This window comes from Apteryx mantelli, chromosome 4, assembly GCF_036417845.1.
Source record: "Apteryx mantelli isolate bAptMan1 chromosome 4, bAptMan1.hap1, whole genome shotgun sequence".
In the NCBI taxonomy this organism is placed as follows: domain Eukaryota; kingdom Metazoa; phylum Chordata; class Aves; order Apterygiformes; family Apterygidae; genus Apteryx; species Apteryx mantelli.
In genome coordinates, this window is record NC_089981.1 from 46,049,499 (window position 1) to 46,064,180 (window position 14,682).

At 49.9% G+C, this 14,682-nt stretch overlaps 1 protein-coding gene across 3 annotated transcripts in view; it reads right to left on the bottom strand.

The window, feature by feature from the left end:
• The window catches only part of CREB3L1 (cAMP responsive element binding protein 3 like 1), a 49,787-nt gene extending 37,237 nt beyond the window's left edge, over positions 1-12,550 (bottom strand). For 2 of the 3 annotated variants that reach the window (XM_067296412.1, XM_067296411.1), the window contains exon 1: positions 12,357-12,549. In XM_067296412.1, the coding sequence (XP_067152513.1) occupies positions 12,357-12,464 (108 nt within the window). In that variant the 5' untranslated portion in view covers positions 12,465-12,549. Of the gene's footprint in view, positions 1-12,356 lie in introns of all 3 variants that reach the window. The other variant, XM_067296413.1, reaches the window with a different exon arrangement.
• Positions 12,551-14,682: the final 2,132 nt, after the last annotated feature.

Consider the following 14,682-nt stretch of genomic DNA (forward strand, 5'->3'; position numbering starts at 1 on the left):
TGGAGGAAACCCAAGCCTAGCTCCCACCCATGAGACTGCACTGCCTCAAGCAGCATGCCTGTGCCCTCCCTACAACACTGCACCCAGGAAATGGCACTGAGGGATAGAGGTACAGGGACTGCAGTCCTCAGTCTAGCAAGGGTGAGTGCCTGGCACACAGGGCAGCTCCAGACCACATCCTCACCTAAGTCCCCTTCCCATGTTCCTGGGAAGTCCACCTGATTCACAGAGCAGCCAGGAGCGCTGAGCTCCCGTGTGCTGTAATCAGCAAGAGAGAGGGACTGAGATCATCTGTTGCTTTTTGCTCACATCTACCAGAGGGAGGAATAGGTCTGGGGCCAAATAAAATTCTCCTTCCTTCCGTTCTCCTGCAAGAATAAGCAGACAGGGGAAGCCCACAAGAGGCAGGAAACTGATGGTCCGCCAGGCTCTCTCCACAGCCCTGCTCTTGCTGGTGCTGAAGGCTGGCCTACTCCAGAGCTCAGCAGCAGCGGTCCAAGCACCAGGCAGAGGTGTCATCCTCTCTCCAGCCCGCGGCATAGTGCAAACCACAGTTGGCCCCCTGTGCAGGGCTGCCGCTCCCTGGTGGACAGGCTGGCTAAAGCTAGCCTCCGCTCCGGCGGGATGGCATTTGCTTCTTCAGCTTGAGGAATGCAAACTGCTTGAGCTGCTCTTGAGGATCAGCCAGGAAAAGTCCACAAATAGCAACAGGAAATCAAAATGCCCACTCCAGACATGCACCAGATATGAAGCCATCCAGAGCAAGGAGAAAAATCAAAAGCTGGACGATGGAGATTACATCATGCTATGGATAAACCTGTGAGCCTGTCCAGCTGGGGCCATGCCAACAGGTCCAGATGGCTTAGGAATGCTAACTGCATAGCTACCTCTCTCTTGTCTTTACTTTTTCTTCCCTCTCTCTTTCCCTAGTCTCCATCCCTCTTGGCCTCTTTCCCTCTTCCCTTTCCCTCAGAATAAATAAATAAATCCTCTGGCAATTCTACATAATCTAATTTCTTCAAATATCGGAAAGGCAACTGAGACCGGTGGACAGGGCACTAGTCAGGACACAGGTCTCTGGCTCTTATTCACAGACATTTAGGCTACTGGGTGACTTCACTACACTGTGTTGCTGCTGGGGTTGACATAGCACCGGAAGCCTTGATGTCACCTGGGATTTCAACCCTTGGCTACAACGGAGGAGGTTGCCAGGGCAGATCCCCTGGTGCCTAGAGCACACAGGAAAATTAAGAAATGAGCATTGTGCTCCCGCTCTGCTGCAGCTTACCCCAGCTGCTTACAGCTGCCACGGACTGCTCAGCCATGACTCTAGTGATGGGGGGAGGGAGAAAAGAGTTTTGCTCTTGCAGCTTGCAGCCTCTAGCTATCACCCTGGTACTAATTAGTGACAAAAACTGTAGCACCCTCTGTTCTGTCCCCAGAGTTGACCAGACCAGCATGTGGTACTCAGTTCTCTACTACTGTGATAAAAACAGGGCAAAAAAACATGTAAGAAAAGAAGTAAATTTGTGTGCTTTGCTGGGTCTGAAAAAGAGCTGCAGGCCATTTGCTGATTATTTAATGCTAATCCAGTTGTTGCACTGCTGCCAATTTTATTTGACAAGTCCTAGAGAGGAGAAGAGGAATCAGAGAATGGGAAAACAACCTTTGCATCACTCTTCCAAGTGGACAATAGCAATCCTAACTTCACAGGCCAGACAGACTTACTGTGGGGAAAATACCTCTCCAAAGAGAAGGGGAAAGTGCTAAATTATGCACTGAGCAGCAGGAAAGCCTGAAAGGGGCAGACATGGCCCTGATAAAGCCATGAGATTCTGATACTTTCAGCTTGTTACCTCCTTCTTAGATATAAAGCAGATTAGACATTCTTTGGGTGCCGGGGAACTCAGCACAGCCCTGACCAAACAGCAGTTTTGGGCAGAAATGTAATGGGGTGCTCTCAGCCACTTGCACCAAAACCCAGGAAGGAGCTAGGTTTTGCAACTGAGCCAGGATCTGGTTGTTCAGTGGAAGATGAGGTATGAGTACAACCCATTCACTGAATTTATAAAGAACAAATTGTTTGGTTTTTAGTATGGCCCAAAGAGGCCAGTCCAGCAACAGTGCAGGCCAAGTACTTTGGTTTAAATCCTGATGCTGACCAGCTTAGTCATTCAGACTAACACAGCAAGATTGCTCTTGTTAGCTTACAGCATCTGGGGTCAGAATCAGACGTGTACAGTCCAAAGGGGTCCTGCACAGGAAAGGGGCAAAGGATAGGGGTGACATCAGCTGAGGATGAAGCTGTCAAACTGAAAATGTTGCAAGTGTCATCCATAGCTGCAAAGTAATACAAAGAGACTTTGACTCAGGAAGCAAAGTAATAGCTCCTACGAACCTTTCCTGACAGGTATCCACTAGCAAAAACCCATCACAGCCTAATATTTCATTAGTCCGTTTCACCCCCTGATTGCACTGCATGACCCAAGTGAGAATAAGGATGTGCATTATTTTATAGACAGCAAAAGCTGCAGTGTAGCAAGTGACATCCTGAAGATCACATGCTAAGTAACTGGCAGGGCTGGGACTAAAATACAGTTCTCCTGTCTCCGACAGCCTCACATCCCAGTCACTGCACCACTGTCCATAAGGAAAATAAAACAAACAAACCCAACATCATTCAATTGGCAATTCAATATTTGTGGCTAAACAGCACCTCATCAACTCCCAGTCTGCCATATTTGCTTGGAAAGAAGAGCCAGATTTCCAGCACTCCCTGGGCTCTCAGATTGAGAGACTGAAAAGGCTTTGAAAGAAATCTTCCATCAACGGTCTTTAGAAATGTCATAGCTAGCTCCCTCCTCCCTGAACTGCCTAGCTTACAACCCCTCCCCTGGAGCAGCAGTTAGCTCAGCCAAAAGCACCTGCCCAGCTCTTTCCTTCAGTTGTCATGAATTTATGGTGCTCGTTTAAAATTAAGATGTTCTGACATGCAACAATTAACTATCAGGGCTCTGGAGTTGGGTCCTCTTCTTCCTCCTGCTCACCTTCTGCTTCAAGGTACCCCTTTGGTTGGGAAAAGCTCTCCCAGGAGATGGAGGGCTGTAAATACTGCAAAGGGAGGAGAAGGCTCACAGGGTGGATCCATGGGCTTCAGTCAGCAGAGATGTGTTATTCCTGAGCTGAAATTCTCCCACCTAGGCTTGCAGAGGTATCCCGGAGGAAAAGCTAGTTGTTCCAGTGACACTGTGGTGGGGGAGCTCAGCACAAGGGAATTTCTTTGGACATTGGTCTAAAAAAGCTCACCTGCAGGAGGAATCCTAACAATCTAACTACGAGTGCCTAAAATGAATGCTGTAGCCCATTCCATGCTGTGTAACATGCTTGGTAACTGGCCCAAACTGTATTTATCCTCCAGCCTTGGCTGCCAGGTTCCTCCCAAGGGAAATCTGACATTCCTGTTGCACAGAAGTTCCTGACAGATTGCTGAGCTGAACACGTTACTTTGCATCTATTCTAGGAAAACTGATAACTGATTTTTGAACAGGCTTTCCTGACTCAGGTCAGCCAGACCCAACCTAAACAAACATTCTTCCTAGTCAAGACAAAGTCACGGTGTAAAGAAGCCAAAAGCAACTTTGCTGAGGTAGTCAAGGGTGAGTTTCCTCTGAAATAGGTAGGACAGTGATCACAACGAATGACCTCATACAAGATATCACATTAGAGCCCTACAAATGGTACTAACTACCCCAGCTATCCTAGTATTGGTTTAAATGACGCACTGATTTCAATCAGAGTAGCCATCCACATTGTTTCCATCCTGTACAAGCAATGTCTGCAATCCTATAAAGCAAAAAGATAGAATAGGATGTGTTTTTACAAGGAAGAGAAGGAAAGGAGTGAAAGAGCCTGTGGATTTACAGACTTCATGAGAATGAACAACACATCAAGATCAGTGTCAAGCATCTGTCACTTGAACACTGACAAGACCAGAGCATCTCCAGATGACTTCAAAGACAGACAGCCTTTAACAGATTTAAGAAAAAGGGATAAAAGCAGAGATGGCAAAGAAAGAGAAGAGACGGTGGATAAAAAAGTGAGAAAGGGATGGGTGAGAGGAGAACAGCTGGAGAGTTCAGGTAAGCTCAAGAGACTACAGGAAAGGAAAATCATAAATGATGTGTCCCTACAGGAGAGGCAAAGCAAAAGTTTGTTTTCTTGAGCAGCCGGGAATAGGTTAGACAGCTGTAAACATTGCACAGCAGACACGTGGGGAGCAACTGGGTTGAAAGACACAGCCTGCCTTTCAGCATACTGCCTGCAGCCCCTGCTGCTCTGGCCTTGCCCTTGGGTTCCTCACATCCTTTCAGCTATTTCTGCTCTGAGGGCTGATGCAAAACATGCAGACAGCAACCTAAGAAAACATCTAACAACTCACAACACAAGCTGAGATCCAAAGACAGGAAAGAGTGAGAAAAGGGCTCCTGCAAGCACCATCCTGTCCTATCGCCAGGCTGAAAACACTATTGAGTGCAATTTCAGGATGATTTGGGGCAGAGGATTCCCAGCTGTGTTTAAGCAGCATGTGCAGAAGTCACCTCCTGCAGCAGGACAGCCACCATGCCAGCTTGGGGGACAGCCGAGAAGCACCGCCCTGGATCCACCCTCACTATCACTTCTCATCTCCGAGGCAGACATGAAGTCCCAGCAGTTCAAATGAGCAAAGAGGGGAAAATACAGTCTCTAGCAGAAGGTACAAGAGAAGCAGGCATGTGTGGGATGTGGTTATGCCAGGACTGAGACTGGCTTGGAACTGAGAACTAACACACTTGGCCCCTCCAAGAGATACCTCTCTTGCAGAGGAACAATGTGAGCACAAGGATCGGTGAGGGATTGGTGACTGTATCTGACCCCTTAGCACATAACTGGAGTTTCCCTGGGAAGTCTCCCAGCCAAATCAGTCTGAAAGATAGCTCTTAGCTGTTTCTTAGTTGAGTTATAACAATCCACTTTCTCATTAGTGCTCTGCCTGTTCCCCTATATCTCTGCAGCAAGGAGAGTCACCATCTCATCTGGTTTCCTGTGATGGACTCTCTACAACAGGACAAACTAATGAAGGATGCACAGACTTTGGCAGGTTGACATATCCCTTTGCTAAAATGCAATGATATAAACCAGTCTTGAGAATCAAATCTTCATATCAAGCACAATCTAAACATGTGGCTATGAGAAGAGAACCTGCCATGTGGCTGTCATGGAGACACTATCAGATGCTACCAGAGAGTGATGTATTTTCATTCACTTTCTTTACACTACAAGAATTCTTCAAATAGTGAATAAATAATATGCTAAACGCTAACTAAATACCACAGTCCTAAAACTTAGGGGGATGTGCTGAGAACAAATGGAGGGAGCCAGACTCTTTTCAGTGGTGCCCAGTGATAGGACAAGAGGCAATGGCCACAAACTGAAACACAGGAAGTTCCGTCTGAACATAAGGAAAAACTTCTTTACTGTGAGGTAACAGAGCACTGGAATAGGTTGCCCAGAGAGGATGTGGAGTCGCCATCCTTGGAGATCTTGACATGGTCTTGGGCAATGTGCTCTAGGTGACCCAGCTTGATCAGGGGGGTTGGACTAGATGATGTCCAGAGGTCCCTTCCAACCTCAACCATTCTGGGATTCTGTGAGCCCTGGACCAGACATTTCTCAAAGGAAACACAGGAGTGTGAGGTATTTTGAATAGTGAGACTCCATCTGTAGCTATGAAATCACTCTCTAGAATTTCCCTTGAAGGGTCTGCTTCAGAAAAATCTCTTCTTTCCTTGTTTGTGACTACAAGTAAATTCACCCTCTCTACCAGCTCCATTGCAGTCTTCAGCAGGACCAGCACAGTGCCGGATGGGCTCCTGGGCAGCAGAATGCACTTTGCGTTGATGAACCCAACTCTCATGGCATAGTATTCAGAATCCACCAAGCACCAAGGCATATCCCAACGTCCCGATGCTCCTCAGGACCCAAAACTTTCTAATAAACAGCTAACAGGTGACCAGGAGCACTGCTAAAATCTCCTAAGATATTCAAGTTACCTGATGAGGGCAAAATGCTGGTTGTGTATTTTCCTGCCCCAAAATATTCTTCCCAGCCTGCTCGTTGTGCCTCATGGTGTGGCATGGCAGGACCCACTGCCCCAGCACTCAGCACCTCAGCCAGGCTGGGGTGCCCCCTGCCACCCTGCTGGGGGCTCACAGGCCACCAGGCTGGCCCATGCCCTCCCTTGCTGCATGTGCACACTCCTGTGTGAGAGTGGTGGGTAGGGAGGATTACTTTGCTAAAGAATGGGATATGGCACTTCTCTTGGCACAAGCATTGCCAAGACAAGTTCCCTGGTTGTCCCAGTCAAATAGGCCGTGCTTGAGGCACTCAGCACTGGTACCAGGAGGAGATCCAGTGGGCTGGTAGATAACCTCAGAGGTTTTCCACAGCCTGGTCTGCACAGATAAGAACCTCAGGTTTCCTTCTTTCTGAAAGCAGTGGTGGCAGTGAGTGATTGCCACATGCCAGAGGGGATGGTGACTGCCTGGCAGACATGGCTGGAGCTGTGCACATCTCCAGCATCTCCCAGCTGGTGTTGCTGACACCCTTGGGGGGAGTGGACTGTATGCACAGATGTGCTTCCCCCCCTGCCAAATGTTGCCTTTGTTTACTCTGCAAGCTTTTCACCAAAGTCCTTCCTGCTTCTCCCCAGCAAGATGATTGTTTAACCCTTTTTTGGACACATGCCTTTCTGTGCTCCTACTCTGAATTATAATCTCTCTCTTACCTTGGGTCTATCAGTGTAACTAAAGAGTTCTTCAGCTTTGGCTGAGATGAGCGTTTTGGGCAGCAGATCCCCAGCATGTACTGGCAGTTGTCCAATAGGTGAATATTTTTATTCAGGTAGAGTATTCCAAATGTTTCTCAGTTTCTTTCTGGATAGAGGGATACAAAAATGATCCCCAGTTGCTGTGGAGGGAGTATTTGCCTAGAGGCTTCTAAAGGAAGTTCACATCTCTCCCCCTCTTCATTACCAAAATGAAAATACATTTCCTGTGGTGGTGATGATGTAGGCTCAGAGCCCCAGGAACTGCTGTGTTCAACTGTTGTTTTCATCCTGCTTCTTGGACCTCTGCAGATATAAGTCCAGCTACAAGATGACTAGGAGCAACTTGGAGATGAGGTGGAGGAACTATGAGATAGAGCCAGAGAGACTTGTGAAATAAGGAAAATCTGGGAACTATTATTTTAAGATTCATTTTCTTCAGGCTAGGTCTGATGGCCATGCCAGTTCTCTCTGTATCTGCAGTCCAGATCCCACAGGAATCTCTGACTGGCAAGTTCTAAGCAAAATTTAAAGAAAAAAGTCTTGCCTTGCCCAGTACTTGGCTGACTAGACAGGGATGTCTCACTGACCAAACTTTACTATGTGCAGGGAACAAAAGGCTGTGATACTTTCTGCATGTGTCCCCATGCAGGACTACCATCAATCCCAGAGACAGATGTCTGCCTCCCATTACAGCTGAGCTTCCTTCTGTAGCAGCTGGAAAGAATAAGAAATGGATGAGAAAATCTGCCTGAGTTCTTCATCCTCACAATGTGCAGAAATGCTGGGAGGGAGCTTACATAGCATGAAACTCAAAGGCCAGCAAAAGACTTAAGCACCACTTAAGTGCTCTTTATGTCTGTTTAGTAGGCATAAGAGGAATAGAAGTGCGTACAGGCCTTTTGCAAGAGTGACAGTCAACCACAATGAATAGCTTGTATTTACCTTCAGGGGAAGCTCTCTCTACGAGTTCTGCCAACACTGCTTTTAGCTTGCTCACTATATACAGTCCAGCTACCTTCCTGCTCTCTGTGGGCTATGACAATATTAATGGAAAGAGCAGACATTAGGCACAAAACCCAATTTACACCCAAGGGGCAGCCTACAAAGACAAGCAAGTTCTTTTGCCATTCTGCTATATCCTAGTAGGCTCCAGAAGACACTGCTTGTCACATTGCCTTGGCTTACAGTATCACACAATGAAGGAGCACATTGCAGTGCATTCACCCAAAGAGCTTGGTTAAGACTACTGAGACATTTTGAATTTCCATTTTGCAACTTCTAACAGGCGAGAACTCACCTAGCATGTAGACTATTTTTTTTGTCTTGAAGTCTCCTTTTTAGAAGGAGATACAGAATACGCTTTGAAAAGCATAGAATCAAAAACAAAGCTGTGTTTACATGAACATCCAACCTTCAAAGCCACCTTTGAAGATATTTTTCATACTATAAAATACAGAAACATAGGAAAAACCAAACTCACTGGGGTATAGGGTTAAAAAGAAACATGCACATCCTGTTGTGCTGGTTTATCCTGGCTTCATTCTGACACTGGAGTATCATAAACTTAGTGGAACATAGTGGTGAATCTGACTCAAAAGATAAGCATTTTGAAGAGTTTCACAATGCTGATAAGAGCTGAGAGAGAATGAAAGAGCTCTCTGATTGCAGCTATAATAGACTGTAGGTGAATAGATGGATCCTAGCAAGAACAACTAGAAATATGGAAGGGTGGTTTGGACTGTACAGGAGACAGACAGGTGGAATTGATAAGTAAACACTGCATGAAGAATTAGCCTTATTTATGATGGGTTCTTTCTGGCAAAAAAGGTGAACGAAGTTGTCTAAGTTTGAGAGCAGTCAGCAGCTTCCTGAGTAAAAGACTGATATTATTGTTAGCAGTCATTGTATATAAGTCTTGTTAGCAGAAGCTAAGTGAACTAAAAAGAAGCATTTTGTGTCCCTTGGGGAACTCCTCTCCAAATACAAGTAGACACCACTTTCGTTAAGTTTTTCAAAACAAAACATCATATAATCAGAGACTCATGCGGGTTGGGAGGGACCTCAGGAGGTCTCTTGTCCAACCTCCTGCTCAAAGCAGAGCCAACACTAAATACAGACCAGGTTGCCCAAAGCTTTATCCAGTCAGGTCTTGGAAACCTTGAGGGACAGAGCTCCTGCAGCCTCTCTGGGCAGCCTGCTTCATTCTTATTTGTTCTCACAGTGAGAAATTGTTTCCTTGTACTCAGTCTAAGCCTTCCCTGTTCCAGTCTCGTCCTCCCGCCATGCGCTTACATAAAGAGCCTGGCTCCATTTTCTCAGTAACTTCTTCACAAGTGCTGGCAGGCTGCCGTTAGGTCTCCCCAAAACCTTCTCTTCTCCAGGCTGAACAAGCCCAGTTCCATGAGCCTCTCCTCACAGGGTCTGTGCTCCTGCCCCTGACCATCTTAGTGTCTCTCCCCTGGACTCACTCAAATTTATCAACATCTTTCTGGTATCAGGGATTAACACTGGAGGCTGTATTTCAGATACAGTTCTACAATTGCCAAGGAAAGAGGGGGTAATCACTTCCTTCTATGTACCCACTGGCTGTGCTCCTGCTGATATGCTGCTAACTAGCCTCCTTTGCTGCTGGCATGTTTAGTTACTCTCAGCCAAGACCCCAGGTCCTTTCCAGCAGAGCTGCTCTCCAGCCAGTCCATGCCCAGCCTGTACCAGTGCAGGGGGTTAGTCCATCCCAGGTGCAGGAGACTGCCTTTATTCTTGCTGAATTTCATGAGGCTTCTGTCAGCCCATTCCTCTAGCCTGTCTAGGTCCCTCTGAATGGCTTATTCAAACCCCAGACTTATTCAAACCAATATTTTTTTTCTTTTTCAAGCACACAGACCTCTTCAAGGATGCATCTACAGATGTGCTGTCATTACTTCAGTTTGTCACACCATCAAATGAACAATGCAGAGAATCATTTTTTAAAGAACGTGATGATTACTTAAGAGTACCAGTGTTCAAGAAAGGAGAGTAGTTCAGAACAATGTAATTCTCATCCCAAATGAGCATGGCCTTGTCAGTAAGGAATATGAAGGTTCATCCATCCTTTCTTTCTTTCTGCTTCAATTCTGAACAGAAGAAATCTTCCTAAGAAAAAGTTTCATACTGACCAAAATTCCTGTTCTAAAAAAATACTTGCTGAACAATATCTGGAAAAGTTTGCCCATCTTTGAAGCAAAGGCACCGGCAACTCTGAGCGCTATTGTGCACCGTGATGCTCTGCACAGCTCTATGTGAGAGGATCTCAAAAGATTTCAAGGTCCCATGAAAACTGCTGAATTTAGTAACAAAATGTGAGTGTATTCCTTTCCACCATGCTATCATGCAGAACTAGAACAAAGAGAGTGATATATTATGTTCTGGCTCATATTATCATCAACAGATTTGGTAGCTGAGCAACAGCTACAGAATCTCTTCTATTTATCATATACAGGAAGAAAAGGTATCAGCTTGACTCTCATACTCCAGGAAAGTTTATGGTGCTGGCAGTTGGGAAAAAAAAAAAACACAAAGCATTTCTTTTTCTACTGGTAAGTTGAGCACAACAGTGCCAGAGTCACTGCAACCTAATGAAAGTGGAGACCAGAGCAGGCTACTTTGAGAAGCAGCATTGCAAGCAGAAAGTCCATTTAAGTGAGGCAGGAAAGAGCCAGCCTCTTCATGGTCAGTGCGTACTTTAAACACACTGTCCTGGCAGGTGGCACCAGATGGCACTCTTACACAAAAGCTTCTTTTTTACGTGGTAAGGACTGATGTCATTCCATATTATTTTCATGTAGGTAAGGGGATAAATGGTCCTGGCATAAAGCACTTCTCTTTCAGCACAGCTTCATTCACATTTGATGTAGATGGAGTTAGGGAAAACACAAGATTCATAACAACAGGCCTTTCAGATGTGAGCAAACAAGGCCTCACAGTGCAAGCAAGCATTCAATCTCAGGGTGACTTGCCACTGGCAATTCTGTGAACAAGGCGAGAGCCTACTGCCTCCCATAGTCCCCAACTGGCATCAATCCCTGAGGCACAGCAGCATCTTGGAACTTAGGAGTTGGTGAGATTTCTGAGAAACAGGACTGGCTGCTGATAATCTCTCTTCCAGACCCAGTGTGTCTCCACAAACCAAGTGTGGTGCACTTAACATATATGCAAATTCTGCTTCTCTACTATCTCCTTCAGAAGGGAGGCAGTATAAAAGGCTTCAGGCTTCTGCTTAGGAAAGCAGAAGTGGATTTATCAGGTGCTTAATGGCTATAGCTCCCCTCTCCCTGCCTCCGGCTCCTGCATCATGGTGCTGGCATCACCCCTGCTCCCATTGCAAGGTTGGTGCTCAGAGACGCTCATAGTGCTGCAGTGGGAACACAGGAGGTGCCAGCATTGTGGCAAGGAAATAACAAGTCAGGGCTAAAATCTCTCTGCCTGGAAGCCTGGTCTATGGCAGGCGCACTGTCCCATGGCTGAAGCTGCTCAGAGGCTGAGGGAGCCCTGAGTGAAGGCAGTACCTCCCTGCCGAGAGTGGAAGGATCCCCCCCACCCTCATCCCAACCCACCCATGATGTGGAGCCCTTCCCCTTCTTCATCAAGGCAGCATCCTCCCTGGCAGAGGGGCAGCAGGATTTGCAGCACAAGCTTCCACCAAAAACACAGCTCATTGCTCAGGCAGGACAGCAAAGAGCCTAGGGGCAGTGTTCCTGGAGCTGCTGGACTCAGGACTCGCATGACTCCACAGAGAGGCTGGGCAGTTTCCTTAGAGGTGAACAATGCCCCTTTGGTTTCTTGGGACTGGTGATACATTTTTCTCCAAAGTCACTTTTCCCCCCTCACCCTTCTCTCTGAAGTAAATCATCCCAGCTTTAACAGGCGGGAGATGCTTCATCTCCCAAATGCCACTCTGCAAAAAAGTTACAAGCACATGAAAACAAGCATTGAGCCGAAAGGTCTCCCGACACCACCCGACCGTGCCTCCCGTGCTGTCCGAGCCGAGCTGCGGCAGGTTGTGCGCTCCCCCTTGGACCGCACGAGTCTTAAAAAAGAGCATTTTAAGAAGAAACAGTTATCTTCCAGCAGGCGTCTCTGGCGGGCACCCTCGGGTGCCCCGCTGCACGATGCCTGTGGGCAGTGGGGCGCGGGGCTGGCCCCGGGAGACGCCGGCCGTGGGCAGCGGGAGGACAGGCGCCCCAGGTACGTGCACCCCCGGGGCGCCGCATCCAGCGCCGGGCACGCGGTGCACGCAAGCCCCGGGCAGGCACCCACGCACACGCACACGCACCCGCGGGCCACGCCGCCCCGGGAGCCGAGCGCGCAGCGAGAGACGCGCCAAGTCCCCACGCGCGCCGCGTCCCGGCCGCCGGCGCCCGCCGGGACGCCCCGCCGGGGCTGCCGCCGCCGCCCGCCCGGGGACACCGTGCGGGGGCTGCCGGCGGTCGCGGCCGCCCGGGGCGCCCCTTACCACATTGCTGAGGAAATCCGCCTCGCTGAAGTCGCCGAGGTCGAGGAAGCCGGGGCCGCCGGCGGGGAAGAGCCGCTCGGCGGGGAAGGGCTCCAGGATACTGTCCATGGTGCCCGCGGCGGGCGGCTCCGAGGCTCGCCGCGCTCCGCCGGCCGGGCTCACTGCGGCGCCGCGGGGCGCGGGCAGGGCACGGTCCCGCCGCCCAGGGGCCGGCGGCGGTCCATGGGGCGCCGGGGCCGGGGCCGGGGGCGCGGCGCCGCCGCGGGAGCGAGCCGCCTGCGGGGGCCGGGAGCGCCGGGAGCGCCGGGAGCGCCGGGAGCGCCGCGCCACGCGGGGCCGGGGTCCCGCTCGGGCCGGCTGTCAGTGCCCGGCTGCGGAGGGGCTCGGCAGGCTGCGCCGCCCGGCCGGCCCGGCACGCCCCCGCCTCATGAATAGGGAAGCGGCCGCGGGGCGGGACTTGCCTCGCCGACACCCCCTTAAGGGAGCGCGGCTGCCAGCGGGCAGCACGCCCGGCCCGGCCCGGCCCGGCCCGGCCCGGCTCGGCTCGGCTCGGCTCGCTGCGGCGGCGGCTCCGGCGGCGGCTCCGGCGGCGGCTCCGGGCGCCGCGCTGCAGCCCCGGCGCCCGGCAGGGCGTCCCCCACGATGGCCCGGCCACGCTCCGGCATGCCCCCGGGCAGGGCGCAGCATCTCCCCGCGATGCCTCGGCCATCCCCCCGCGGGGCCCCGGGCATCCTCCGGGATGCCCCCGGGCAGGGCGCAGCATCCCTCCCGCGGCGCTCCCGGCGTCTCCTCGAGATGCCCCCGGCAAGCCGGGCTGGAGGCAGGGTACCAGCCAGCCTCCTCCCGAGACTCCCCCATCTGCCCCGGGACACCCGGGACTATTAGTGGGGGGCTGGGTGACCCTGGGCCGCCAGGATCGCCGGGGAGAGCGAGTCCTGCTGCTGCCCGCGCTGGCTGTGCCACCGGGGCCTCAGGGCTGCCCCCTGGGGCTGCCTCACTGCTCCCCGAGCTGCAGTGGAGGAGGGTGCCTGAGGGCAAAACAGACACCAGCAATGTGATTTCAGTTTGATGAACTGAGCAAACCCTCCCTTTAGCAGATCCAGAGATACCACGGCAAGCAGATAGGCAATGGCACTCTTTGCTGGCTCTTGAGTTTCCCTCAGGGAGCAGAGCCAGAAAAGATGGATCTTCAGAGAGCTCAGTTCCTGAAGTGGAGCCACAAGCCTGCAGGGAGATCTCCTTGCCCATGGCTCTCAATAACAGGCTTGCAGGTGGGCCTGGCTGCAGCAGCCCATCCAACTGCTGTGTAATTAAAGAGCTTCAGGAAGATTATATGGCTTCACATAAATAGGATTATGGATCCCTGTTCTCTCTGATCCTTATTCCAACCAACACTCAAGAAAACCACTTATAATAATCCTGTTGAAGAAACTCTGATGTTTTATTAATCTGTCCCTGCCTTCTTGGCTCCACAGAGAATGGACAAGAGTCCCAAATCCCAGCAGTGGCTTTCTTGATCACAAGCATATGGATATATATATATATATAAAGACAACAGTGCATCTCGCCTGGGAGAAACATAGCTGGAAGTTGCCAACAGTGAGGGTCACCATGGGGAAATGCAGTTCTGAGGCTGGCTGGGGCCTGTGTCTGAACCAGTCACTGGGTTTCCACGGCATGGCCATCACAGGCTCTTGCCATATTCCACACAGACCTTAGGACTAACACCACTACCCTAGGCACTCCTTGGCTGCTCATCACACTAACCTCCACACGCTACCTTCCCCACACAAAAGCCTTTATACTGGTACACACAAAGGGCTCTTTCAGTTACATTTACTTTTACCTTATGTTTCTGTCAAGTGTAAAGAGCCTTCAGGTAAAACGGCCAGAGACATAAATTCAGCCAGGATGGAACCATGCTGCTGTTTTCACGAAGTCAGTTAATTTCTTACTTATATGAGGGAGGAATGGTACTTGGAAATTGTCTTCTAAAGAGAAAAGACACTTGCCATTTCCACAAAGCAGTACTAGGATCCAAGTGCATTAAGATGCTGGGAATGAAACAAAATGTGTCTTCTCTGTGAATAGGATCACCTTGGGCCCCGCTCTCCCATCACTTTCATGGAGTATCATGAGCAACTCACACTTTTGGAATGGCATAGCCATTGCATCCTGATCCCTCATGGTCAGGTGTACCGCAATAACTGTCCAATCACTGCCATTAAACAGAGAAAATAATGCTGTTTTCACAGGACTGTTCCTCTTTCCTTAATGGTAAAGAAATAGCTTTGTCAATGAGGGAGCCAGTGGATGTAAAGCTGGA